Source organism: Poromitra crassiceps (assembly GCF_964638095.1).
Source record: "Poromitra crassiceps genome assembly, chromosome: 6".
Lineage (NCBI taxonomy): Eukaryota > Metazoa > Chordata > Actinopteri > Beryciformes > Melamphaidae > Poromitra > Poromitra crassiceps.
Genome location: NC_139627.1, coordinates 62,586,861 through 62,609,360, shown reverse-complemented (window position 1 = coordinate 62,609,360; position 22,500 = coordinate 62,586,861). Strand labels below are relative to the sequence as shown.

The 22,500-nt window shown below is 42.9% G+C and overlaps 1 protein-coding gene across 1 annotated transcript in view; it reads left to right on the top strand.

Annotated features, from left to right (window-relative positions):
- The window catches only part of cerkl (CERK like autophagy regulator), a gene marked incomplete at both ends in the record, with an annotated part of 68,309 nt that overhangs the window by 9,546 nt on the left and 36,263 nt on the right, over positions 1 to 22,500 (top strand). Inside the window, one exon of the mRNA XM_083638335.1 lies at positions 15,502 to 15,732. Within this exon, the coding sequence (XP_083494461.1) occupies positions 15,502 to 15,732 (231 nt within the window). The remainder of the gene's footprint in view (positions 1 to 15,501; positions 15,733 to 22,500) is intronic.

Below are 22,500 nucleotides of genomic sequence, written 5' to 3'. Positions count from 1 at the left end.
GAGAGATGGAGTGTGTGTGTGTGTGTGTGTGTGTGTGTGTGTGTGTGTGTGTGTGTGTGTGTGAGTGCGCGCGTGCGCACGTGCAACTTCTGTCAACACAGATCAGACTCATCTTCATTGGAGTGGAGGGAAAACCTGTCTCTCTCTCTCACTCTCTCTCTCTCTGCCTGTATCTCTCTCCCTCTGCCCGTGCAGCACAGCAGCCTTTATTGGCATGAAAATTAAAGGTGTATTAGGTTTTGCGTTTGGTGTGAATATAATTGGCCTACGAATGATTCTGTATTTTCCTAACCTTTATTTGCGTCACCCCTGTTGTGCAACGGCCTTAAAACTCACAAATATGCCTTCTATGCTGGTAGAACATTTAGTTTAGAACGTTTAGTTGCAGTAACAGTTTGGGCGCCAAGAGACACGACTAAATAAAGACAACACAAACCAAGAGTCACGACCAAACGCAAACGGTTTACAATAGAGCTCAACGGTCATGTGCGTAAGCGTATTTCCCCATTTATATTCTGCGTTGAGATTTTGATTATTAGCCATAATGTCGTAAACACCCAAGGTAAACTTAACGATGGTATATGTTCCTGTAGAAGCCACAAATCTGTATGATATCATCTTTGTTTTTGTTTTTACATTTTTATTCAATGTCATGGAGACGTACTACACTACCCACAATCCTAAAGTGTAATATCAACATCTTGGATTGGTGGAGCTCACTGTATGAGCATCTGATTGGTGGAGCTCACTAGGCGGGGCAGCTAACCACTGCTCTAGTGAAATTATGGTGCTACACTGTGCTTTGTTGCACCGTGTTTTTGTTTTGTTTTGTGTGTTAACTCAGTGTTTAGTCGTAATTCCCGACGCTCCTTCACGAGAGAAGAGCTCTTGAACGTAGGCGAAACCACTCCTGAGGATGTATTGCCCAGCTTTCTCATCCCTTCGGTGGAGCTGCTAGGCACTGTGGCCAGAGCGGGGCTGGCTTGGGCCATCGTCCGGAGACGGAAGAGAGGACTTTGCTACAGCTTCCGCTGTATGCTTCACTGAGACATGGCTGTACGAATCTACACCGGACAACGAGCTGCTTCTACACGGATTTCAGCTTTACAGAGTGGATCATAATCCAGCACTCTCTGGTAAGAAGACAGATGGAGGTCTCTGTTTCTAAGTCAATAATGGCTGGTGCAAAGAAGTAGCAGTTAAACTTGAATTATACCCAACGCATCTGCGAGGACTGCGAGTGTCCATGCGGACAAGTGACGTCAAATCAGCAGACATGGCCGTCCGCACGCCTCCCGTCTCTCCTGTCCGTGCACACCCCAAATATTCTAACTACGTGGATGCAGCTGGGCGGACAAAGTGGAGTTTTCAAAAATGATCGTCACTTCCACGAGAAACCCACACGGAGTATAAAAGCTCAAAACCTTTTCTCGTCAGGATTCCGTGTATCTCATTCCCATGTGACAGTCCATATAATTCTCGCTTTAGACTGCAGTACTGTCCTCTCTCACTAGAGACACTAATCTCATTCAATCTTGTGAGCGATGTCCTTGTCATGCCAGCCAGCTAATGCTAGCATATAACTCTTGTCTGCTGCAGCTGTTGCTTTGTCGGGGCAGCTGTGGCTCAGGAGGTAGCCATCTTTAGTTGCTCGGAATCCTCTCTGAACTTTCCTACAGCTGTGCAACAGTCTCTGACACAGGGGACTATTGTCGCCAAGAAACTAATTCTGCAGGAATGGAAGTCCCCCTCTCCTCATTCTTTTCAGCTGTGGTTGGCGGACATGATCTCCGTTATATTAATGGAGAGACTCAGGTTCCTGCGAACCAACTCATTTAGAAAATTTTCAGTTATCTGGGACCCGTTTTTGGCCTACCTTGACAAGGTTAGGGGCGATGGCTGAGACTTGCCCGGCTGGTTTTTCATGAACCCTGAAGGGAAAGGATTTTCCGGTGCCAGGTCCAATCTGGACAGAACTGACCGCACCGGTCAGAAGGTGTTGACAGATGTTAATACCTTTCCAGCGTATCCAATAAATTCCAGATATATGAAAAACCAATATGACAAGCAATTCTGATATTTAGAATATTATTTTATATAGAAAATATTGCATAAATCATGATACAGAGCCAATCAAGTGTGATACAGATTACCAATCAGAGATCTCCGGGTCAGATTCTGGTTGTCTTTCCTAGCAGCTGAAATTGATCAGATGAAGAAAGAGACATTTGAAAAAGACTTCGTTTTTCGTTTTGTCTTCCCTTTTATCACTTCATGTGAGACTTTGATCATGGTGTTGTGGGCGTGTTCCTTCAGTAGCTCTTCCTTCCTCGTGGGCAGATGTTCTTCTCCTCCCTGAGGCCCGCATCACGTGACATGGTCTTCATGCACTAACACTCACTTGAATATTGCCCGCTTGATACATTTAAATTCCTATTTTAACTCCTATAATTTGGGTCAGCTAATTTAGCTATTTTCTCTATTTTAAAATCCTATCACACGTTATCTATGGTTACTTTAAACTAGATAATCTAATCTTCATCCTAGATAGGACCAAATTCAACTATATTAGTCTGAAGCTGGAACAATTTTCATTCAGCTCAAACCAGCTATCTCTTGGTCGAAAACCACCCCTAATGGAGTGTAAAAAGAGAAGAGATAGTTTCAATTCTTATCACAACAGAGAAAGCAGCTTCATCCTTATTCTGATTGGATGAGGACACTTATCAATTAGCACTTACCATTTATCAACTAATTTGACGACCACCTGCCAATTCGGTCGGCAGATGCAGCTTTAATATGACTATGATTTTCCCAACCTAAAGTTGCAGCAGTAACAATAAGCTAATATTTATCTAAATATTATATACTGTATCTCCCTTATTGTATAGCAAGCAATCTTGGCTTTAACTTTATACTTGACTGGAACCACTAAACATAATATGTTTGTAAGAAATAAGTTTATTAAATCAATACACCTAAGGCTTATAATATATATATTTGTGGGGAGGAAGATCAATATTTCATGGCTGTGGAAAAAGTTAGTTATACATGCTTTTAATATTTAATCACATCAGATATGGGACTTCTTCAAAGCACACATGAGAGAGAGGCTGACTCCCTCTCAGCAACGACCTGCTGCCTGTCTCTCTAGGCAGGAAGCGACACCTACCACAGCTCCTTTCCTGTCTGGGTTCAAAGAGCTTACAGACGTCTTTTTCTGCAGAGACGTTTCTGCAAAAAGCGCTGTTGCCATGACGTTAAAACCACATCAAATACATAATCGGCACCTGTCCTGCCTCGATGGAAAAAATACACATCACTGAACTTTGGGTAAGAGCTTAATGTTCCATTCTGCACAGGGTGTACAAAGGTCATGGTTTTTAGGGGAAAGTTCAACGTACAGGGTGTATGGTTTATTGAACAGGTTTTAAAGTTCATTTTATAAAAGATGTCAAAAACACTTATTTAATCAGTAGGATATATAAGCACAATATGCATTTCAGGATGAAAATAAGAATAAATGATAGGATATTAAAATCATTAATAAAATATTTGTAACATAAGTATTGCTTTAAAATTTCATTTTGCTAAACCCTCTACTGTGGATTCTTAACTTTCTTTGTTCTGGAATAATAACATTATTTCCAGGAGATTTAAACCTTCGAGTATCCACAGTTTTTCCATATGAGCAATAAGCTATGAGCAAAAGATTCAAAGAAACATGTGGTGGCTGTGTGTGTGTGTGTGTGCAGCCCACTCCTATTTTTAGTTTCATTTTCACGTATGCTTTCTCAACACACAGGCCTTCAATGAGGAAATGCTTGTAAGTCACTGACAGGCAGAGAGAGAACTGTTATCAATTTAGGCTTTCATTGTTAGGTGCTTAAATGAGGAAATGTTTGGCTATCAATAGAAAGGGGGAAATCTTATCAATCCCCCTTTCACACCTATTTATAGGTGTGAACCTTACTCAATTATCTCGTCCCACCACGGCGCTGGACGGTCCAGCTCCATCCCTTCCTGCAACATAACATGTAATATATTAGCACTGTAATTTGAGTTATTTTAAAAGTAATCGTTAACTTACCATTCCAGCTCGACCTCAGTAGGACAGGTTGAAAACTCCTAAAGACAAACATTCAGTCTGACCTTTATGGTCACAAGTTCACTCAGTAATATAACTGTTACAATATCTATCCTGGCTCCCCTGGGTCACCACTTCCTGTGTACACAAAAACAACACAGTCAACCTGCAGCTCTGACACTCTTGACCTATTCGTCCCTCAGTTTTTCACTATTAATATTCTCCCTCTATGTGATGATAATTAATCATTTTCCTAATTTGTTATATAATTTTAGCTTGCCTCCCCCTTGTCCCAGGCCAGACCCATACCCTGGTTTCCAAACTCCGCCCCCTTGTCCTATTTGCAGACCATGAGTGCATGGAAAGTTTGCTTAGATGCCATTATGCAAAAATAAAAACCACATCTTAAAGATTGGAATCGAAAGATCAGAATGGTAATCTCAAAAGAATCAACACAAACCTATAACAAATATAATATCTCTCCATGACATGACACTGATTTTTCTCTCTAGTCATTTACTGAACTAGCTTAAGTGTAGTGCTTGTGTGAAAGTTCCCTGTTTTCAGACAAACTATTTTAATTACGAGTCATTAGTACCATAAGTATCTCCGGCAGATGATGTTTGAAATGTGAGTACCCTCCCCAATCATTTACATTTGGTTGCAATGACTGACGCTCTTAGGCTAGATGGCTCCTGAGAGTGCATTTTAAAGCTTACAGCGCTTTCAATGTACTGACTTTGTGGGCTTGTGACATGTCTGTGAGTGAGGGCTCTACATGGAGGCTGGCTAGACCTCCCAGTTCACTTGTGTGCATTGAGGCTGGCAAGACCTCTAGATGGAACAGTGACAGTTAACATTGTTCATGTACTTCAAATGCACCCCAGAACAGTCCGTCCTGAAAAAGTCATTGTCTTATTTCATAGACAAAATTTTGACCCTCTCCCCTTAACCAGAGTAAATTTAGCTATGTGTCGCTCATCTCAAACGGAAAAATGTTGGTGTATCTTACCTGGGTTTGTGTTAGTTCTTTTATAGAGATAACAGAGGGAATTCTCAAGTTACTCAACGAAGCCTTCATTCGGCAATTGGTCAACTAAGCAAACATTTCGTATGTCAGTTATTCGCTATGTGTCTATGCAGAACTTCCTAACCCAGCATTTAATCAACCCACCCAGACCGATGAATCAAATTAATTCAACCATCAAAATAAAGTAAACCGTGCCTCCAGTTTATAGCAGCAAAGGTCACCAGGTGGAGACCCCGAGTACTGGAGGCCGGCCCTCCCCATTTCCTGGGTTGTATTGCCTTTGTGGTGGCCCATAATAATATGACCCCTGCTGAGCCATCATTGGTTCAGGTGTTTGGTCTTTCTCCACACCGTCTGCGCCCTTTTTCTTCCCTTTCTCTTTCCCCTCTGTGGCTTTTAATTCCTCATTTTTTATTTGCATCTTAAGCAGTCTGGTCTGGAGTTCTTTTATGTCACTTTGATCTTTTATCGCTATCTTTTTTGCCTCTTTTAAAAAGTGTAACAGATGATCTTCCCAGATGCCAAACGGCTGTTTGTGGAGAGCGGGTACGCTCTCCATTTTGTCTCTAATTGGAGTGGGCAGGCTGGATAACACCTGTCCTCTGAACATTGTGGCATTGTGTCCGTCATGTGTCAAGTTAATTCCTGTTTGAGTCTCCCAGTTCTCTTTAATTCTGGCCATATAGTCTTCGGGTGACTCATCCGTCTTGCATTCGAACATTACTACAGCGGACATTGCGGTGGTCGGGAATTTCTCACGGAGGGCCTTTCCCCATGCCTGTCTGCTCGGGCCGAATGCTGTCCCATCAGGGATTAGTGTGGTCTGCGCAATGCATTCTACCTGCTGGAGGTCGCCTGCTCCGGCACATTGCATAATTAGGGCTCGCATGTCCGCCATAGCTAGAGGCGAGGCTGCAGTCTTTTTCTCTAGCTCCCTCAGCCAGGGGGCAGCCCCTTGTCTCAAACTGGGCAAAGCATCTACCAATAGGCTCAGGTCTCTGATAGCCCATGGTGTGTAGATCAAAACTCCCCCTGGGTTCTGTGCATTCACCATTAGAGGTGCCTGAAGTGAAGGTTTACTTTCTGTTTCCTGCCCATGTGCTGCTGGTCCCCTCCCCCTCTTCCTCCTTAGCGTCATTGAGTGGTTGACGTGTGGGCCTGTTACTCTAGACCTAGGCTCCCTCCTCATGACTCCTTTGAACCGCACTGCTTCCTCTCTCTTTTCTTCTTTCTCCCCCTCCCCCCCATCTAAGTAATAGATCGGGTCTTTGCTGCACTGTCCTCCTACAACTCCTCCCTCCTCACTGCTCCATTCTGAGTCCTCCCCTATTTCACCCCCTACACACGCCTCTCTCTTTTTCTCTCTCTGTGTGCGCTCCATCAAAGCTCTTCTCAACTCATCACATCTTCTCCTCTCTTCCTTCTCTTCTCCTTGGGAATGATATTCCTGCTGTATTGAGACCTCACTCACGGCCTCTCTCCTGGTTGAATTGACATGTGGTTCACATGAACCGGTAGAAGGAGAAAATAGGGGAATTTGAACGCTTCCATTACGGCTGTTTACACTTCCTGCCTCATCACTCAGCCGACGCTTGAACACTCCTTGCTGTCTCATCTGCGCTTTCAATATTGAAATCTTTTCATCCACTGCCTGTTGTCTGCGGTCCAGCTGTTTCATCTTCCTCTTTCTATCATCCTCTAAGATTAGTGAGGCTAATTCCTCTCTCTCTCTTAGGGTTTCCTCTTTTTCTGTCTCTCCTTCTGCATTTATTTCCACTTTTCCTTTGATGTCTAATAGACCTGAAAACGAGACCAGGGGGGCTTGAATCCCTTCCTCGTACGGTGGGGGAAAAGTCTCAGACAGGAGTGGATACATTCCCCTCTTCTGTCTAATTTCCTCTTCAGCAAATTTCTCTCTAAATTTTGCCACCAAATCTGCATCTGGTGTTGATGGATCAGAAAACATGGAAGTGGCAGGGCGCTGCTCCTCACGACTTTTGACATCGTTATGGGCCATCAGCACTTTCAAATATAGGGCATGAGTGTCGGTTTGTATAGCTGCCTTTTTAGCTAAACCTCTCTTTGTGAACAAACCTGCGCACTCTGCTTTAGTGATAGATTCTAACTTTACATCACCTTTTTCCTTGCAAATTCTTCTCAGGATCTGATCGATCCCTCTGCCTCGCTCATAATCACCAGGGAGATCCCCCCGTTTTTGGTGTAACACCTTAAGCTCTTCTAATTGGGACAATAATTTCTTTCTCTGTTTTAGTGGGGTAGACATAAGTATATATTTAACTATTGATTTCCACTGCTCTCCAAAAGTTGACTTTGTCTTCACCATTTTGTTACTTGGTACACTTTTCTGTGCTTCTTCCTGATGAGAAATGTACTGCCAGAGAGGAAATGATTTCGTACTAAATGCAATTTCCGATACTACTATCTCAAAGGTGGAGTGGTCCTGTTTCAGCCAGTGTACTGAAATAATCTTGCAGAAGCTTCTACTACAGATAACCTGTAGCGCTGCAAAAAAGGGAGTTTCCCACTTAAATCAGCACAATGTTACTCCTTTTGAGACAGTACTCGATATAACACACTATCCCGCCCACAATTTCCACACAAATCTGCAGAGCACCGTCCTAACGGTTGAATTTGCTGCTGCAGACGACCCAGCCCCCACAGTTTCCCAAACAACTCTTACTACAAATGTTAATTAGGATACGCCGATCCTTTTTAAGGCTACTGGTCTTGAGAAAATGAATTCCCTCACACGCGCTCGGTCTTGGGCTATGGTCTTGAGAAAATTAATTATTTCCCTCACACGCGCTTGAAACGGGACTTCTAACCCGATATACTTCGCTCCTCTGTGATTCCGGTAATCTCAGAGGTCTAGAACTCGCCGATTCTGTAAGCGGGCCTGGATACCCAGCCTTGGTTCTTTTCTAGGAAGCTCGCAACGTCTTCCTAGGCAGAAAGTCTCTACTTATTTCTGCTTTTCGACAGGATTCCAACCTGTTTGGGCTGTGGTCTTGGTCTATATTCCTCACACGCGCTGCCGGTCTTGGGACTCGAACCCTCACCGGATCCAAACGTGTCTGAAAAGCTCTGTATCTTTTCCTAAATTTGGTTGATATTTACAGCATTTGTGGAATCCAGTAGGGATAACAATATTTTTAGAAATAGCCAATTACAGATATTTTATTAAAAAGGTTATCTGCTTTACCTTATTCTGATGGTTTTCCCGGGATTTGTTAAACCACTGTTCTCCGAATGCTGGTCAGAATGCTGTCACCTTTGGAGTGTCTCTGGAATCACGTCGGGCGTCACCATTTGAAGGGAAAGGATGTTCCGGTGCCAGGTCCAATCTGGACAGAACTGACCGCACCGGTCAGAAGGTGTTGACAGATGTTAATACCTTTCCAGCGTATCCAATAAATTCCAGATATATGAAAAACCAATATGACAAGCAATTCTGATATTTAGAATATTATTTTATATAGAAAATATTGCATAAATCATGATACAGAGCCAATCAAGTGTGATACAGATTACCAATCAGAGATCTCCGGGTCAGATTCTGGTTGTCTTTCCTAGCAGCTGAAATTGATCAGATGAAGAAAGAGACATTTGAAAAAGACTTCGTTTTTCGTTTTGTCTTCCCTTTTATCACTTCATGTGAGACTTTGATCATGGTGTTGTGGGCGTGTTCCTTCAGTAGCTCTTCCTTCCTCGTGGGCAGATGTTCTTCTCCTCCCTGAGGCCCGCATCACGTGACATGGTCTTCATGCACTAACACTCACTTGAATATTGCCCGCTTGATACATTTAAATTCCTATTTTAACTCCTATAATTTGGGTCAGCTAATTTAGCTATTTTCTCTATTTTAAAATCCTATCACACGTTATCTATGGTTACTTTAAACTAGATAATCTAATCTTCATCCTAGATAGGACCAAATTCAACTATATTAGTCTGAAGCTGGAACAATTTTCATTCAGCTCAAACCAGCTATCTCTTGGTCGAAAACCACCCCTAATGGAGTGTAAAAAGAGAAGAGATAGTTTCAATTCTTATCACAACAGAGAAAGCAGCTTCATCCTTATTCTGATTGGATGAGGACACTTATCAATTAGCACTTACCATTTATCAACTAATTTGACGACCACCTGCCAATTCGGTCGGCAGATGCAGCTTTAATATGACTATGATTTTCCCAACCTAAAGTTGCAGCAGTAACAATAAGCTAATATTTATCTAAATATTATATACTGTATCTCCCTTATTGTATAGCAAGCAATCTTGGCTTTAACTTTATACTTGACTGGAACCACTAAACATAATATGTTTGTAAGAAATAAGTTTATTAAATCAATACACCTAAGGCTTATAATATATATATTTGTGGGGAGGAAGATCAATATTTCATGGCTGTGGAAAAAGTTAGTTATACATGCTTTTAATATTTAATCACATCAGATATGGGACTTCTTCAAAGCACACATGAGAGAGAGGCTGACTCCCTCTCAGCAACGACCTGCTGCCTGTCTCTCTAGGCAGGAAGCGACACCTACCACAGCTCCTTTCCTGTCTGGGTTCAAAGAGCTTACAGACGTCTTTTTCTGCAGAGACGTTTCTGCAAAAAGCGCTGTTGCCATGACGTTAAAACCACATCAAATACATAATCGGCACCTGTCCTGCCTCGATGGAAAAAATACACATCACTGAACTTTGGGTAAGAGCTTAATGTTCCATTCTGCACAGGGTGTACAAAGGTCATGGTTTTTAGGGGAAAGTTCAACGTACAGGGTGTATGGTTTATTGAACAGGTTTTAAAGTTCATTTTATAAAAGATGTCAAAAACACTTATTTAATCAGTAGGATATATAAGCACAATATGCATTTCAGGATGAAAATAAGAATAAATGATAGGATATTAAAATCATTAATAAAATATTTGTAACATAAGTATTGCTTTAAAATTTCATTTTGCTAAACCCTCTACTGTGGATTCTTAACTTTCTTTGTTCTGGAATAATAACATTATTTCCAGGAGATTTAAACCTTCGAGTATCCACAGTTTTTCCATATGAGCAATAAGCTATGAGCAAAAGATTCAAAGAAACATGTGGTGGCTGTGTGTGTGTGTGTGTGTGCAGCCCACTCCTATTTTTAGTTTCATTTTCACGTATGCTTTCTCAACACACAGGCCTTCAATGAGGAAATGCTTGTAAGTCACTGACAGGCAGAGAGAGAACTGTTATCAATTTAGGCTTTCATTGTTAGGTGCTTAAATGAGGAAATGTTTGGCTATCAATAGAAAGGGGGAAATCTTATCAACCCCTTGCGTGAGATGCCATGCACAACATCTCTTAGAAGCACATGGACACCTTTCACGGCTGGTAGCACCATGTTGTAACATTGAAATGTTGATATATATATATATATTTTTTTTTCTCTTTCCCTGTGTCTGAGTTTGTTTCGTTTTTTTTATGTTCTGAAAACTGAAAATAAAATATTGAAAAAAAAGAAGCTTCCCAAACGTTATGTCCCGCCTCTCTAGTGGCCTGTTGTCCAATCAAATTCCTCAGTCTCTGGTCCTGCCTACAGTCACCGTTTCACTCGGAAATACATAACACGATAAGGAGGTTAGCAAGCAAAATGGATGAAAACCTTCCATCTATGTAATTTACGGTCTTATGTGCCTAATTGTAAGCATCAAAAAGTTCTAGACGTTAGTTTCAACCCAAAGACGTTACACATGCGCTGGGAGGGGGGTAACTGCAGCCCGAATGTGCGCTACATTTGAAATGAGTGTTTCAAAAGTCTGATTACCATTATCATTTCTTTGTATGTACATTAAACACATATATGCTCGTGTTTTTGTATCTGTTGCTGAGCAATTTTCAATTATTTTTATGACATTTATGGGTAAGATCAGGCATGTGGAAATCACTGTGTGGGCGTGCTGCAGCTTGCAGTGTAGGAAAAAAAAAAAAAAAATTGGGGGCAACTTTTGCCCCAACTGTCTAAAAATGGGGGCATTTACAAAATTTTGGAGGCACTTAAAAAAAGTAATTACTGCATAATGTTGCTAAAGACTAGTGCAGTGGTTCATAATGTTGCTAAAGACTAGTGCAGTGGTTCCCAACCTTGGGGTCGTTTTTTTTAACCACACACAATTTAAAACTACTGAAGAGGATTAGGGCCATTCTGAGAATTCTGAGTTTAAAGTGTAACTAACCCCCAAAATACTTTTTTCAGCTTTTAACCAATATACATGGCTTTTGGGGTGGTATGTGAAGGATTCTGGTCAAAATCTACACATTTGAGACCAATTTGTTGGTCTCCTATCATTTCAACAGCATAAGTGCCCTCTATGGGTTCAAACCATAGACTGTACATAATATCTGGACCACCTTAGCTATATGATTTTGACACGGCAAAATGAAGCTCACTTCCCGATATTGTTTGATTTCGTTTGATTGGATGAATGGATTTTCCTGTTGCATTGTGGGAAATCTGTTCAAACCTGGAGCCGGGAAAACAGGAAAGGGCGTGAGCGTGGACGGGACTCGGGGGAGGGTTTCCTCCGCCACGGCATCCATCTTGTTCATGTTATTTTCCCTGCTAGCCGTTAGCTTGGCTAACAAATGTTGCTAACGTTAGTTGCTATTGCTAGCCTTGCTCCATTGCTCTCACATTGAATACAATAGCCCGAAGAAAAACCAGAGTATTATTTCCTCCAGACCTCGCGCGGCGTCACCAGCCTGCCGCTTGCATCTTCCACAAAATCGAGGTAATCTTATTTTCTAACGTAACGCTAATTGCATAGCATGACATTAACGCTAGCTACATGTCCATTTGTCATTACAGGAGGACGTTAGACTAGAGTAGCATAAGTTAACGTTATACAACGTTAAACAGTATTGCATGCTGCACAGATTCGGACGTAGACAGAAAACAAACGCAGTTCTGTTTACCTAGGTTACCTCTTTGAGATGAGGCAGATTCAAAGCATACTCATATGATCTACCAGCTATAGCGTTATATATCTAGCTAACGTTAGATAACTATCAATCAATGAGGGGGAACAAGGGGGTTCAACTCCTCTGGATAGTTTATCCACCTCTGCATTTACAGTAGCCTTACATTGCATCAGCTGATGCAATGTAATGCAGTGTAATGTAATCAGCGTCTTGGTACAAGGCTACATTTACAGTATTTACCAATCGCACGTAGTGTTGGGTAAGCAAACGTTAACGTTATACAGTGATTAACAGTGTCTAATTCGTTTCTTCCAGGGGTAGCGCCGTCCAGTACCAGATGGGACACACAGATCGAAGCAATAATATTCTGTTCTCCTGAGATTAACGCTAAACTACACAACAGAGGATCATGATTTGTGAATATCAAAGCTATAATATTCTGTTCAAGTTGTAGCTAGTGCCAGTGACCGGAGAATATTGTTATATTTGCTTGTTTTAATGCTTTTGTCAATAAACATTGTCAACAAAGATAGCCTTGTTGTATATTATCATGTATAAGATTGTTGATGTCGAGTGATACGAACCGAAGATTGGACCAGAGGACATGACGACGGAGAAACCAGCAGTCTGCTTCAATCAATGAATGCTTAATATTTATTGAAATTAAATATGGTGATATCTGGTGGGCTGAAATTGCTCTCTCTAGCTAGGGTAACTGGCTTATATTGTCATATTATTGTAATGTCTGCTACACCATACAAATATATTTCGATATAATTCAAACAATTAGCTCACCATGGCCTGGACTGTATTACTGTGAAAAATTTACATTTGATTGTTTTAAGTGTTACACGTTATATTTTTAACTGAGCTTTGCGGAATTACCTCAACACAATTGTGTATCAGCTTTAAATGTCCAATATATACAGCGTTAAACAAACGACCAGCAGCATTCAAATGTGCAAAAACGTTATATTTATTGAAATGTGGTGATCATGTCACAAGTCACATTACATAACGATATAGCGTTAGGTGTTCTTTTGATCAACAGACCTCGGGGGCTCTATACTGTTGCTAGCTAGCTAGCCGCAGATCAGCTCTGAAGCCCCAACTTCAGAGCTGCCCGAGCTGCCCGTCCACTAAAACCCGATTTCGATATAGCGTTTTAGGTGTTCTTTTGATCAACATACCTCATAACGGGGATCTATACTATTACGTGTGTCTACTAACATCATTAAAATATCATAAGGGTAACGCTGTTTCTGTTATTTTACTTTTAATCTCTGGCTACGTTGCTAGCTAGCTAGCTAGCCTGCCTTGGCAACTGGTTGGGCTGGCTGGTGTCAATCAAAGAAAATCCCGCCCCCAAAGTTATAATTTTTATCGGCTCTTTTGAGTCTTTTACTCGAAATGGGACCATAATTTAGAAAACGGAGCCCAGGGGAGCATGAAAAAGACTTGAAATTGTTTATTCAGACCATAAGCTCATTCGGAAAATGTTTATTTAAGACACAGAACGAGAGAGAAGTCGGCGCATTTTTACATTGGAGCCAATGTACGTGTCGTCACTTCCGGACCTGACGTGCGCCCCCCTGCGGACTTTTCGAATTAATGGAATTTCACGACTGGCTTCATACATTCCCTAATTCTGTTGCCCACTGGTTCAAACCTGCTTTTTTTTGGCCCTCAAATGAATGGCCCATTTGGTACGTCACGGTGGTATTTGCGCGTGCCCTTTCCCACTCATGTGAACATTTATTTTTTCATGTGATCATTATAGGGCCAGAGCCAGAGAGTTGCAACATCTCCATTCACTCCAATTGACCTGTTTTTAGCGCGAGCACTTTAACAGCGCAATGCATTGTGGGTAGTCAGATACTGTGGCTAATATTAGTGGCTAGTTAGTTATGTTACATTGCAGTAAAATGCCACTGAATGACCAAATTGATATAAGTTTTAACCATTTAGCGCAAAACCGTTTCCATCGGCGTCAGGCCCGGCTCCAGACCCAAGTTACAAAGGGGGCCTGCCCCTAGCTTGGGGGGGCCAAGCTACCCAAGGGGGGTCCGGGGGGATTCTCCCCCGGAAGAAGATTTTGTACATTTTAAAGTAAAATTCGTCAACCTGGTGCATTTGAGAGCAAAATGAAGAGGCTAAATCTGTGAAGAACTACACACATCTCTAATGTGTTGTGACTTTACAAATAATTAGGCCTAAACAATTAATATTAAAGGAACACTCTGCCCATTTTCAACCAGCTTTGTATCATTAGAACATCAGTAGTATATCAGAAAACTGTAAACTGTTTTGAAGTCTGTCATTTAATTTGACAGTTATTGAGTGTTAAAGTGTGGACCAGTGACATCACTGGTCCACACTAACTCAAATTAATAACTCATTAACTCAAATCAACTCTCAATAACTGTCAAACTAGATGAATGACAGAATGTTTGACAGTTATTGAGAGTTGATTTGAGTTAATGAGTTATTAATTTGAGCCAGCACTCCTTTTACTAGGAACTTTTATTAGTCCATCACAGCAACGCACAGTATCACACGGACGCGTTTCGACGTTAAGCCGTCCTCAGCGTGTAGACGGAGAGTGCGCGTTCAAACCCTGTTTCTACTATATTATAACGTGCTCTATCTCTGATACACTGTCATGCAAAAAAAAGAAAAGGGGATTGGGAGGCGGGCTCTGTCGATTATTTGATTTGACAGTTCTGGGCACTGGCGTTGGCCAATCCTGGTGTGTTCCACCCTCAAATCGAGTGTGTTCTGGCGCAAAGCGAGTGGGTTTCAGGACGAACAGGCTCTCTGAGGCACGAGCCAGTTATGTTGTCTTTAGAGCAGCGCAGTAAATACAATATTCCTGGAATGCGAGTTTAACGAACCAGTTACATGTCATCTGCATTCTACATCAAATGGTCACTGATGATATTCAGGAAAAACTGTCACCCATTGATGATATTACCAATGTTGTACCGAAATTTGAATGTCTGGGGGGGTCCCTAGATTTTTGGAATGTCAAAGTGGGGTCTCAAGCTAAAAATAATAATTGGGAACCCCATGAGGGTCGACTCTCATTGGCTATTTGCGAGCGTGTTGCAGACTGGCTGCAGCATGCTTGAAGCATACACCACCACAGTCTCACAGTCACAGGAGGGAACAGCCTTGAGAGCATAATTGAATTGCATTGAGAACATAGAGGCTGCATAGAGGTTCTTGGCAACATTCAATTCAGTTCAAATTTGACTGGGTGGTTAATAACACATTTTCCTGTGGTGTGACAAACTCAAAACACATATTTATGTTTGGTTTCCAGGGACTTTAATACTCTGGAATGTTATTTCAGTTGAAATGACATGTTATGTCTCCCCCTCTCTCTCTCTCTGCAGCTCAGTGTAGCGTGCTGTGTAGTGGACGTGTCCGCCTGCGTGATGTCATAGCAGTGAAGGTGCGGCGGCGGCGTGGGCGGGGCCAGACGGTGGGTGGAGCCTTGCTCGGCCTCACGCTGTTCTGCTGCCGCCGCCGAGGGAGGAGCCTGAGCCAGCACACACTGCACCTACACAATGCCTCCGAGACACACACACACACCTGGCTACGCACTGTGAGAGAGCTGCTCAGAGGTACACACACACACACACACACACACACACACACACACACACACACACACCTGGCTACGCACTGTGAGAGAGCTGCTCAGAGGTACACACACACACACACACTAGAGGTCTTCACGGGTCCAAAATCACGGACCCGGACCCTAATGGACCCGGGACATTTGTGCCCGGACCCGGAGTGGACCCGTCTATTATTAGACATCTGAGACCCGGCCCCGTGCAGATCCGAGAAATACCGAGGCAGAGACTAGTGGTGCCGACGTCAAAGTTGCTTGTTAACTGCTACAAGTTGTAGGCTATATCAAATGAAACTTTGGGCATCTTTATTAACTAACGTTATAGCATATTCTCCCCTGGTTGACGCTGTCGAGCTGCTGCCCCGGACACTGCCTGACCGTGACGTAATGCATATTATCCATTCATCCCTGCCAAGAAATGTGTAATAAAAAAATAAATCCACGTTTTCTGTTATTCTTCTTGCTGACTGAAAAGCCACATGGCTAACGTTAAATGCGAAGGCACACGTCGCCAACATCTTCACTGTGCGTGCATTAGAAAGTGCGTTTCACAGTGAAACATGGGGGCTGCTACTGTTAACGCTAGTTAGATAGTAGCCTACTACAGTGGCAGTCTCTATGCTACCGCCGTTCATTCGCCCAAAAACACACACAACAGCGCTAGAAACAATCACATACATGTTGACTTGTGTACTCACCATGCGATCATCAAATAATAATCCAAAGTACGGGAAACTGTCATTTTCAAAGTAAATCCTCTGCAACGAAAATCACTTCCTTGTTTGCCTGAGACGCATGTGTACCCATGCGCTCACATGCGCCTCATGTAAACGAGGAAGTAATGTAATTTTCGTTGCAGATGGGAACGCTCTTTGCTACTTATTTTCTCTATGGATTTACTTGCAGTTTGTGACAACAAGCCTCACGTGCGCTGTTTTGATGCGTTTCTCTCGTGATCAGTGCTGATCACGGGTCTTCTCGGATCCACTCTTATTACACATAAGGATAAATAGACCCGGACCCGTGGGGACCTTAACTCATTGAGTGCCAGCCACTTTTGGAGAACGGATGCTCCCAGTGCCAGAGTTTCAGAGCGTTTTCAGTGATTTCTCGAGGCCCACAGAATATTGTGTGATATTACTATGTAAACACCGAACACGCACAAAGAATGAGCTGACTCTATTGTATCATCAGCAAAAAAAAGTTTAGTTTAGTACTTTAGTTATGAGCCGGAGAAGATAGGTTGTTTTGAGCAAATACAGGCGTTTCAAATTCACATTCACTGACTCTGAAGATAATATTTTCTGATGTAGTGACGTGGTGTAGTTGTGTGGTGCCCTGCGTGCCCCCCCCCCCCCCTCTCCCCCCCCCCCCCCCCCCCCCCCTCAGCTGCAAACTCCTCCCCACACTAACACACAGCCTCACGCACCCAGTCTATTTTCGGAGTGCTCCGTTTTTGTGCGCCGGCTCCCAGCGACACGGAAAAGCCAAACCGGACTGCTGAGAATGGTTTGGCCCTTCGGCGTCGGGTGCTGCTTTTCTGGCGGCTAATCGTGTGGAGAAACTATGCAGACAGACAGACAGAGGCAGAGGGGCTCAGTTGTGGGCACGGATTGACTGCTGTTCGCAGCCAACGTCAGCTCCAGACAGAGCAATCTATATGGCTCTGGCTGCAGCATGAGCGGTTTCTCTTTCATCACGGGGCTTTTTCCTGCTGTTTTCCTGACCTTCCTCTAATCTGGAGAGCACTGTCGCCACCTAATGAGTCCGTAAAATAGGTTATACACCTTCAATAGCTACAATATTTGTACAGGAGATGCCTGAGGCTTTGATCCACGTCCCACCGTCCAAAAACGCAATTGACGAACATACTCGTCCTTGGCACTCTACGTTAGTATCTGAATTGACGAACATACTCGTCCTTGGCACTCAATGAGTTAATTGACCATAAGAAATATGGACCCGGCCCCGTACGGGTCTCGGGTCGGGTCCCGGGTCCTAGGGTCTGAGTAGACCTGTGAAGACCTCTAACACACACACACACACACACACACACACACACACACACACACACACACACACACACACACACACACCTGGCTACGCACTGTGAGAGAGCTGCTCAGAGGTACACACAAACACACACACACACACACACACGCACACACACACACACACACACACACCTTGCTACGCACTGTGAGAGAGCTGCTCAGAGGTACACACACACACACACACACACACACACCTGGCTATGCACTGTGAAAGAGCTGCTCAGAGGTACACACAAACACACACACACACCTGGCTACGCACTGTGAGAGAGCTGCTCAGAGGTACACACAAACACACACACACACACACACACACCTGGCTACACACTGTAAGAGAGCTGCTCAGAGGTACACACAAACACGCACACACACACACACACACACACACACACACACACCTGGTTACACACTATGAGAGAGCTGCTCAGAGGTACACACAAACACGGACACACGTACACACACACACACACACACACACACCTGGCTACACACTGTGAGAGAGCTGCTCAGAGGTACATGGGCACGCACACACACACACACACACCTACACAACGCCTCTGAGACACACATACACACACCTGACTACACGCTGTGAGAGAGCTGCTCAGAGGTATGTACGTAGGCTACACACACATTTGAACGATTGAATTTGTCCACATAAATAAGTATGGAAAGGACATAAGCACTATCAATGCAGTCAGATATTGGGAGTCAGTCAGTTACATAAGTGTCTAATTGGCAACCACATTAATGCATACACACAGGATGTTAACACACAGGATGTTAACACACAGGATGTTAACACACAGGATGTTAACACACAGGATGCGATGACAATGGCAGAATTGGCAGGTCAACAGATAAGACAAAGATAACGGACAGTATTCACTTCACGGGTACAAAAAGCAGCACCTCCTGGACTAGGGATGTAGATTTTCGGTTAATTTTACTTTCGACTAACAGACACCTTAATCGGTTAACCATCGGTAAAAGAAAATTAAAGACGTGAAATATTAATTGAGTGGCGCCTCCATAGGGTTTCAGACTGCATTTTTGCGACCATTATTTTAGTGTGCAAGTCCGGACTGTCCTTTAGGGACGACTAGTCGACTAGTAAAATTCACTAGTCGTGAATGCCCTACCGTAAAGTGACGTTTGATGGGGGGGGCTCATGTCAGTGGGGGGATTCAGCCGTGTTCAGGGGTAGTGGGGGAGGAGGGGGTTGGTGGTGTCCTTGGTAGAGGGGCCTTTCGGGCCTTGTTGATGAGGCTGATGGCAGTTGGGAAGAAGCTGTACTTGTGGCGAGAGGTTCTGGTCTTGACAGCCTCAGTCTCTTGCCGAGGGGGTCGGCCATGACCCAGGGTGGGGAGGGTCAGCCATGATCTTACGAGATCGCTTCAGCGCAGGGTAGGGATGTCAATTTTCGGTTAATTTCACTTTCGATTAACCGACGCTAATAATCGATTAACCTATCGGTTAATTCATAATTTTTTAATATTATTATTATTATTTTTTATTTTTATTTTTTTGTCTATTTACTCAATGAGCTCATGCCCAAACAAGGCGTGTCTATTTAGATGCTGAAATGTTAATGCTTTTTGTGTTAGAATTATGCCTTTATTTTTTGTTGGCTTTGCTGAAATTTATAAGTTTATTGCCACATTTTGATCAGGTAATCATTCCAAAATCATTCTGGCTCTTATATGGACACGCTGCACGCCGCCTCGCTCAGCTGGTTCTGCTTGTGGGCTATCGGCATTGCGACCTGTTGGCACTGCGGCCTGTCGGCACCTGACTATCATGCAGAATCCTCGTCAGTACAAAATCCCTGACTGGTTCCTCAACAGACAGAAGGACGTCAAGGATGGCAAATACAGCCAGGTCCTCGCCAACGGTCTGGACAACAAGCTGACGCCCAGCACACCAAGACCACCGGACGTCGCAGTCGCACTGTCACTGTGTCCAATAAGAAGTCAAATGTCCCTGCTGCCCTTTTTTGTGTCAATAAAATGCCACAGTTCACACAACAACAAAAAAGGACAGTGAGTTGGCAGGGGTACATTTGAACAAATAAACTGCTATTTACAATAATAAGTGCGATGTAAAGTGTCCATTATAAATATGTATATAAGGGGGGCAAATAATTGTATCCCTATGTACAGTATAAGTACTGTAGGCCTAAGTCATTGTTCATTTTCTTACAGATTCTGAAAGTGCAGATTGTAAGCTTTCAAATGATGTCACAAATGCAAATCTGAAAATTGTAGCGTGACAGATTATCGCTGCTTTTAGTATTTGAAATGGTCTCTTTTATGACCTTTTACCATTTTTAGCACTACTGTCACATATGTGAATTTAAACACTTTTTGCACGAGTGAATACTATGTATGTATCCGTGTATATGTTCACTGTGGTGATGTCGTGCTGTGCAGCGTTTCCGTTAAACAAGAACGCATGATTTCAGTTTCCCGGACAATTGGAATAAATATCGAACACATATTAGATCTGTGTTTATTAATCTTAAAAAACAATTGATAGCAGCTTATAGTCTATAATCTCCATATTGCTGTAAATTCCCTGCACCAACCATGTTTCTATGACCGCTCAATCAAACAATGCAAGCTTCAGGATTCATTCATTTCTCTGCAGCGTCGTCTTTGGTACACACTGCCTTGCATGCTGAGTCTCATAGCCTATTAAAAGAACACTGGCACGGGCTTTTCAGTTCTCAGATCAAGGCTACAGGTAACTAACGTTAACAATAATGTATTCTTACCTTTTCTTCCAGTTTAAAGTTAAGCTAATATTACCAGCTCTGCTTGTGAAGTTTATAGCCTATTGTCCCTACACCCTAACCCACGTAAATCAGCTGCTTTCAATTAACGCTATCGTGTCGTCATTGACATATTGTAACGTTGGACCTGTGGTTAGGGTAAGTACAGACCTGCTTCTTGGTTTAACCTGTGGTTAGGGTAAGTACAGACCTGCTTCTTGGTTTAACCTGTGGTTAGGGTAAGTAGGGACCTGTACAGTAGTACAGTAGGGTACGTACAGTAGGGTAAGTAGTAGGGTAAGTACAGACCTGCTTCTTGCTTTCAGAAAACTGCTTTTTAATTTGATTCACGTCTTGTCTCTCTTTCTCTCCCTACACGTAACGTCAGAATGCAGGCGCGGTATATTCCCTGTCTCCACATTGAGACAGAGCTGCTGCTGAGTGATGACTACATTGAGCGCATGTAATTGTGAATTTGTTGTTTCGTTGTTTCGTTCATCGCATAACATACAGCCTACACTATAACCTACACATAACATACAGCCTACACTATAACCTACACATAACATACAGCCTACACTATAACCTACACATAACATACAGCCTACACTATAACCTACACATAACATGCAGCCTATACTATAACCTACACATAACATACAGCCTACACTATAACCTACATAACATACAGCCTACACTATAACCTACATAACATACAGCCTACGCTATAACCTACACATAAAAATATTCATTTAGGCTATTTAATAGGAGGAGGCTGTGTGGAAATGCAACTTGAGCCTATTTTAATAAAACTAAAATTTTGCTGAGAGGGGATTATTTACCGGACCTGGTGTCCGTCAGATTTTAATTTGTCCGACTTTCATTAGTTTTACCGGACAACGTCCGGCAATTACTGGACAACTCAGGTGCTGTGCAATGCAGTGGCTTCAACTCAGGTGCTGTGCAATGTAGTGGCTTCAACTCAGGTGCTGTGCAATGTAGTGGCTTGGAGCCCAAGACAAGTTTCCGTGTCTGGGCCATTTTGTAACAATCAGCCACGTCCTGAACAGTCCCTCTGTCTGTCCATCAAACCGGATTACCAATGAGGCCCGGAAAGGTCACAACTTTTGTAAATGTATGGCTTTGGCCTCAGCGTGCTCGCACATACACACACACACACACACACACACACACAGACGCTCGCACACACGCACACACATAAACAAACATGTGTGCGCACACGCACATGCACGCACACACACACACACACAGAATGGCTGTTAGATGGTGTGTCAGCTCATGTGGTCACACCGCACGTCAAACTCACAGTCAGGCTTTGTGACTTTATACACGGGAGTGGGGGTGAGGGAGGGGGGGTGAGGGGAGGGGGGGGGGGGGTTGAAAGGTAAACACAGTTGATTTTTTCCCACTTCATTTTCATTGAAGCTTTATTTCCACAGGGAGGGGGGCTGTTGAGGGGTGAGAGCCAGAGGGGCGGGGCCTAAGTGACATTTGTGACATGGACTGGTGTTCTGATCAACTTTATTATCCAACATGGGGAAATCCATTTGGTCCAGTCAGTGCTCCAGACATACAAACTAAAATGCACAGTACAGACGATGGATAACCACAATAAAACAAAACATTTACACTCGCAACCAACAATAGTAAGACAATAATAAAGTCAACAAAAGAGCCCCTGTAATAGTTTCAGTAAAGTGACCAGCTAAGCACCTTTTTCTTTATTTTGCAAGGTCGTCATTGTAAATAAGGATTTGTTCTTAATGATTTGCCTGGTTAAATAAAGTAAAAAATTAAAATCTTTAATCCTGCAAGGCTGATAGCCTGTGGATTGAAAGAGTTCTTGTATCTGCTTGTTTTGAGCTTCTTTTGTAAGAATCAGTTTCAAGTTTAATTTATTAGTTTG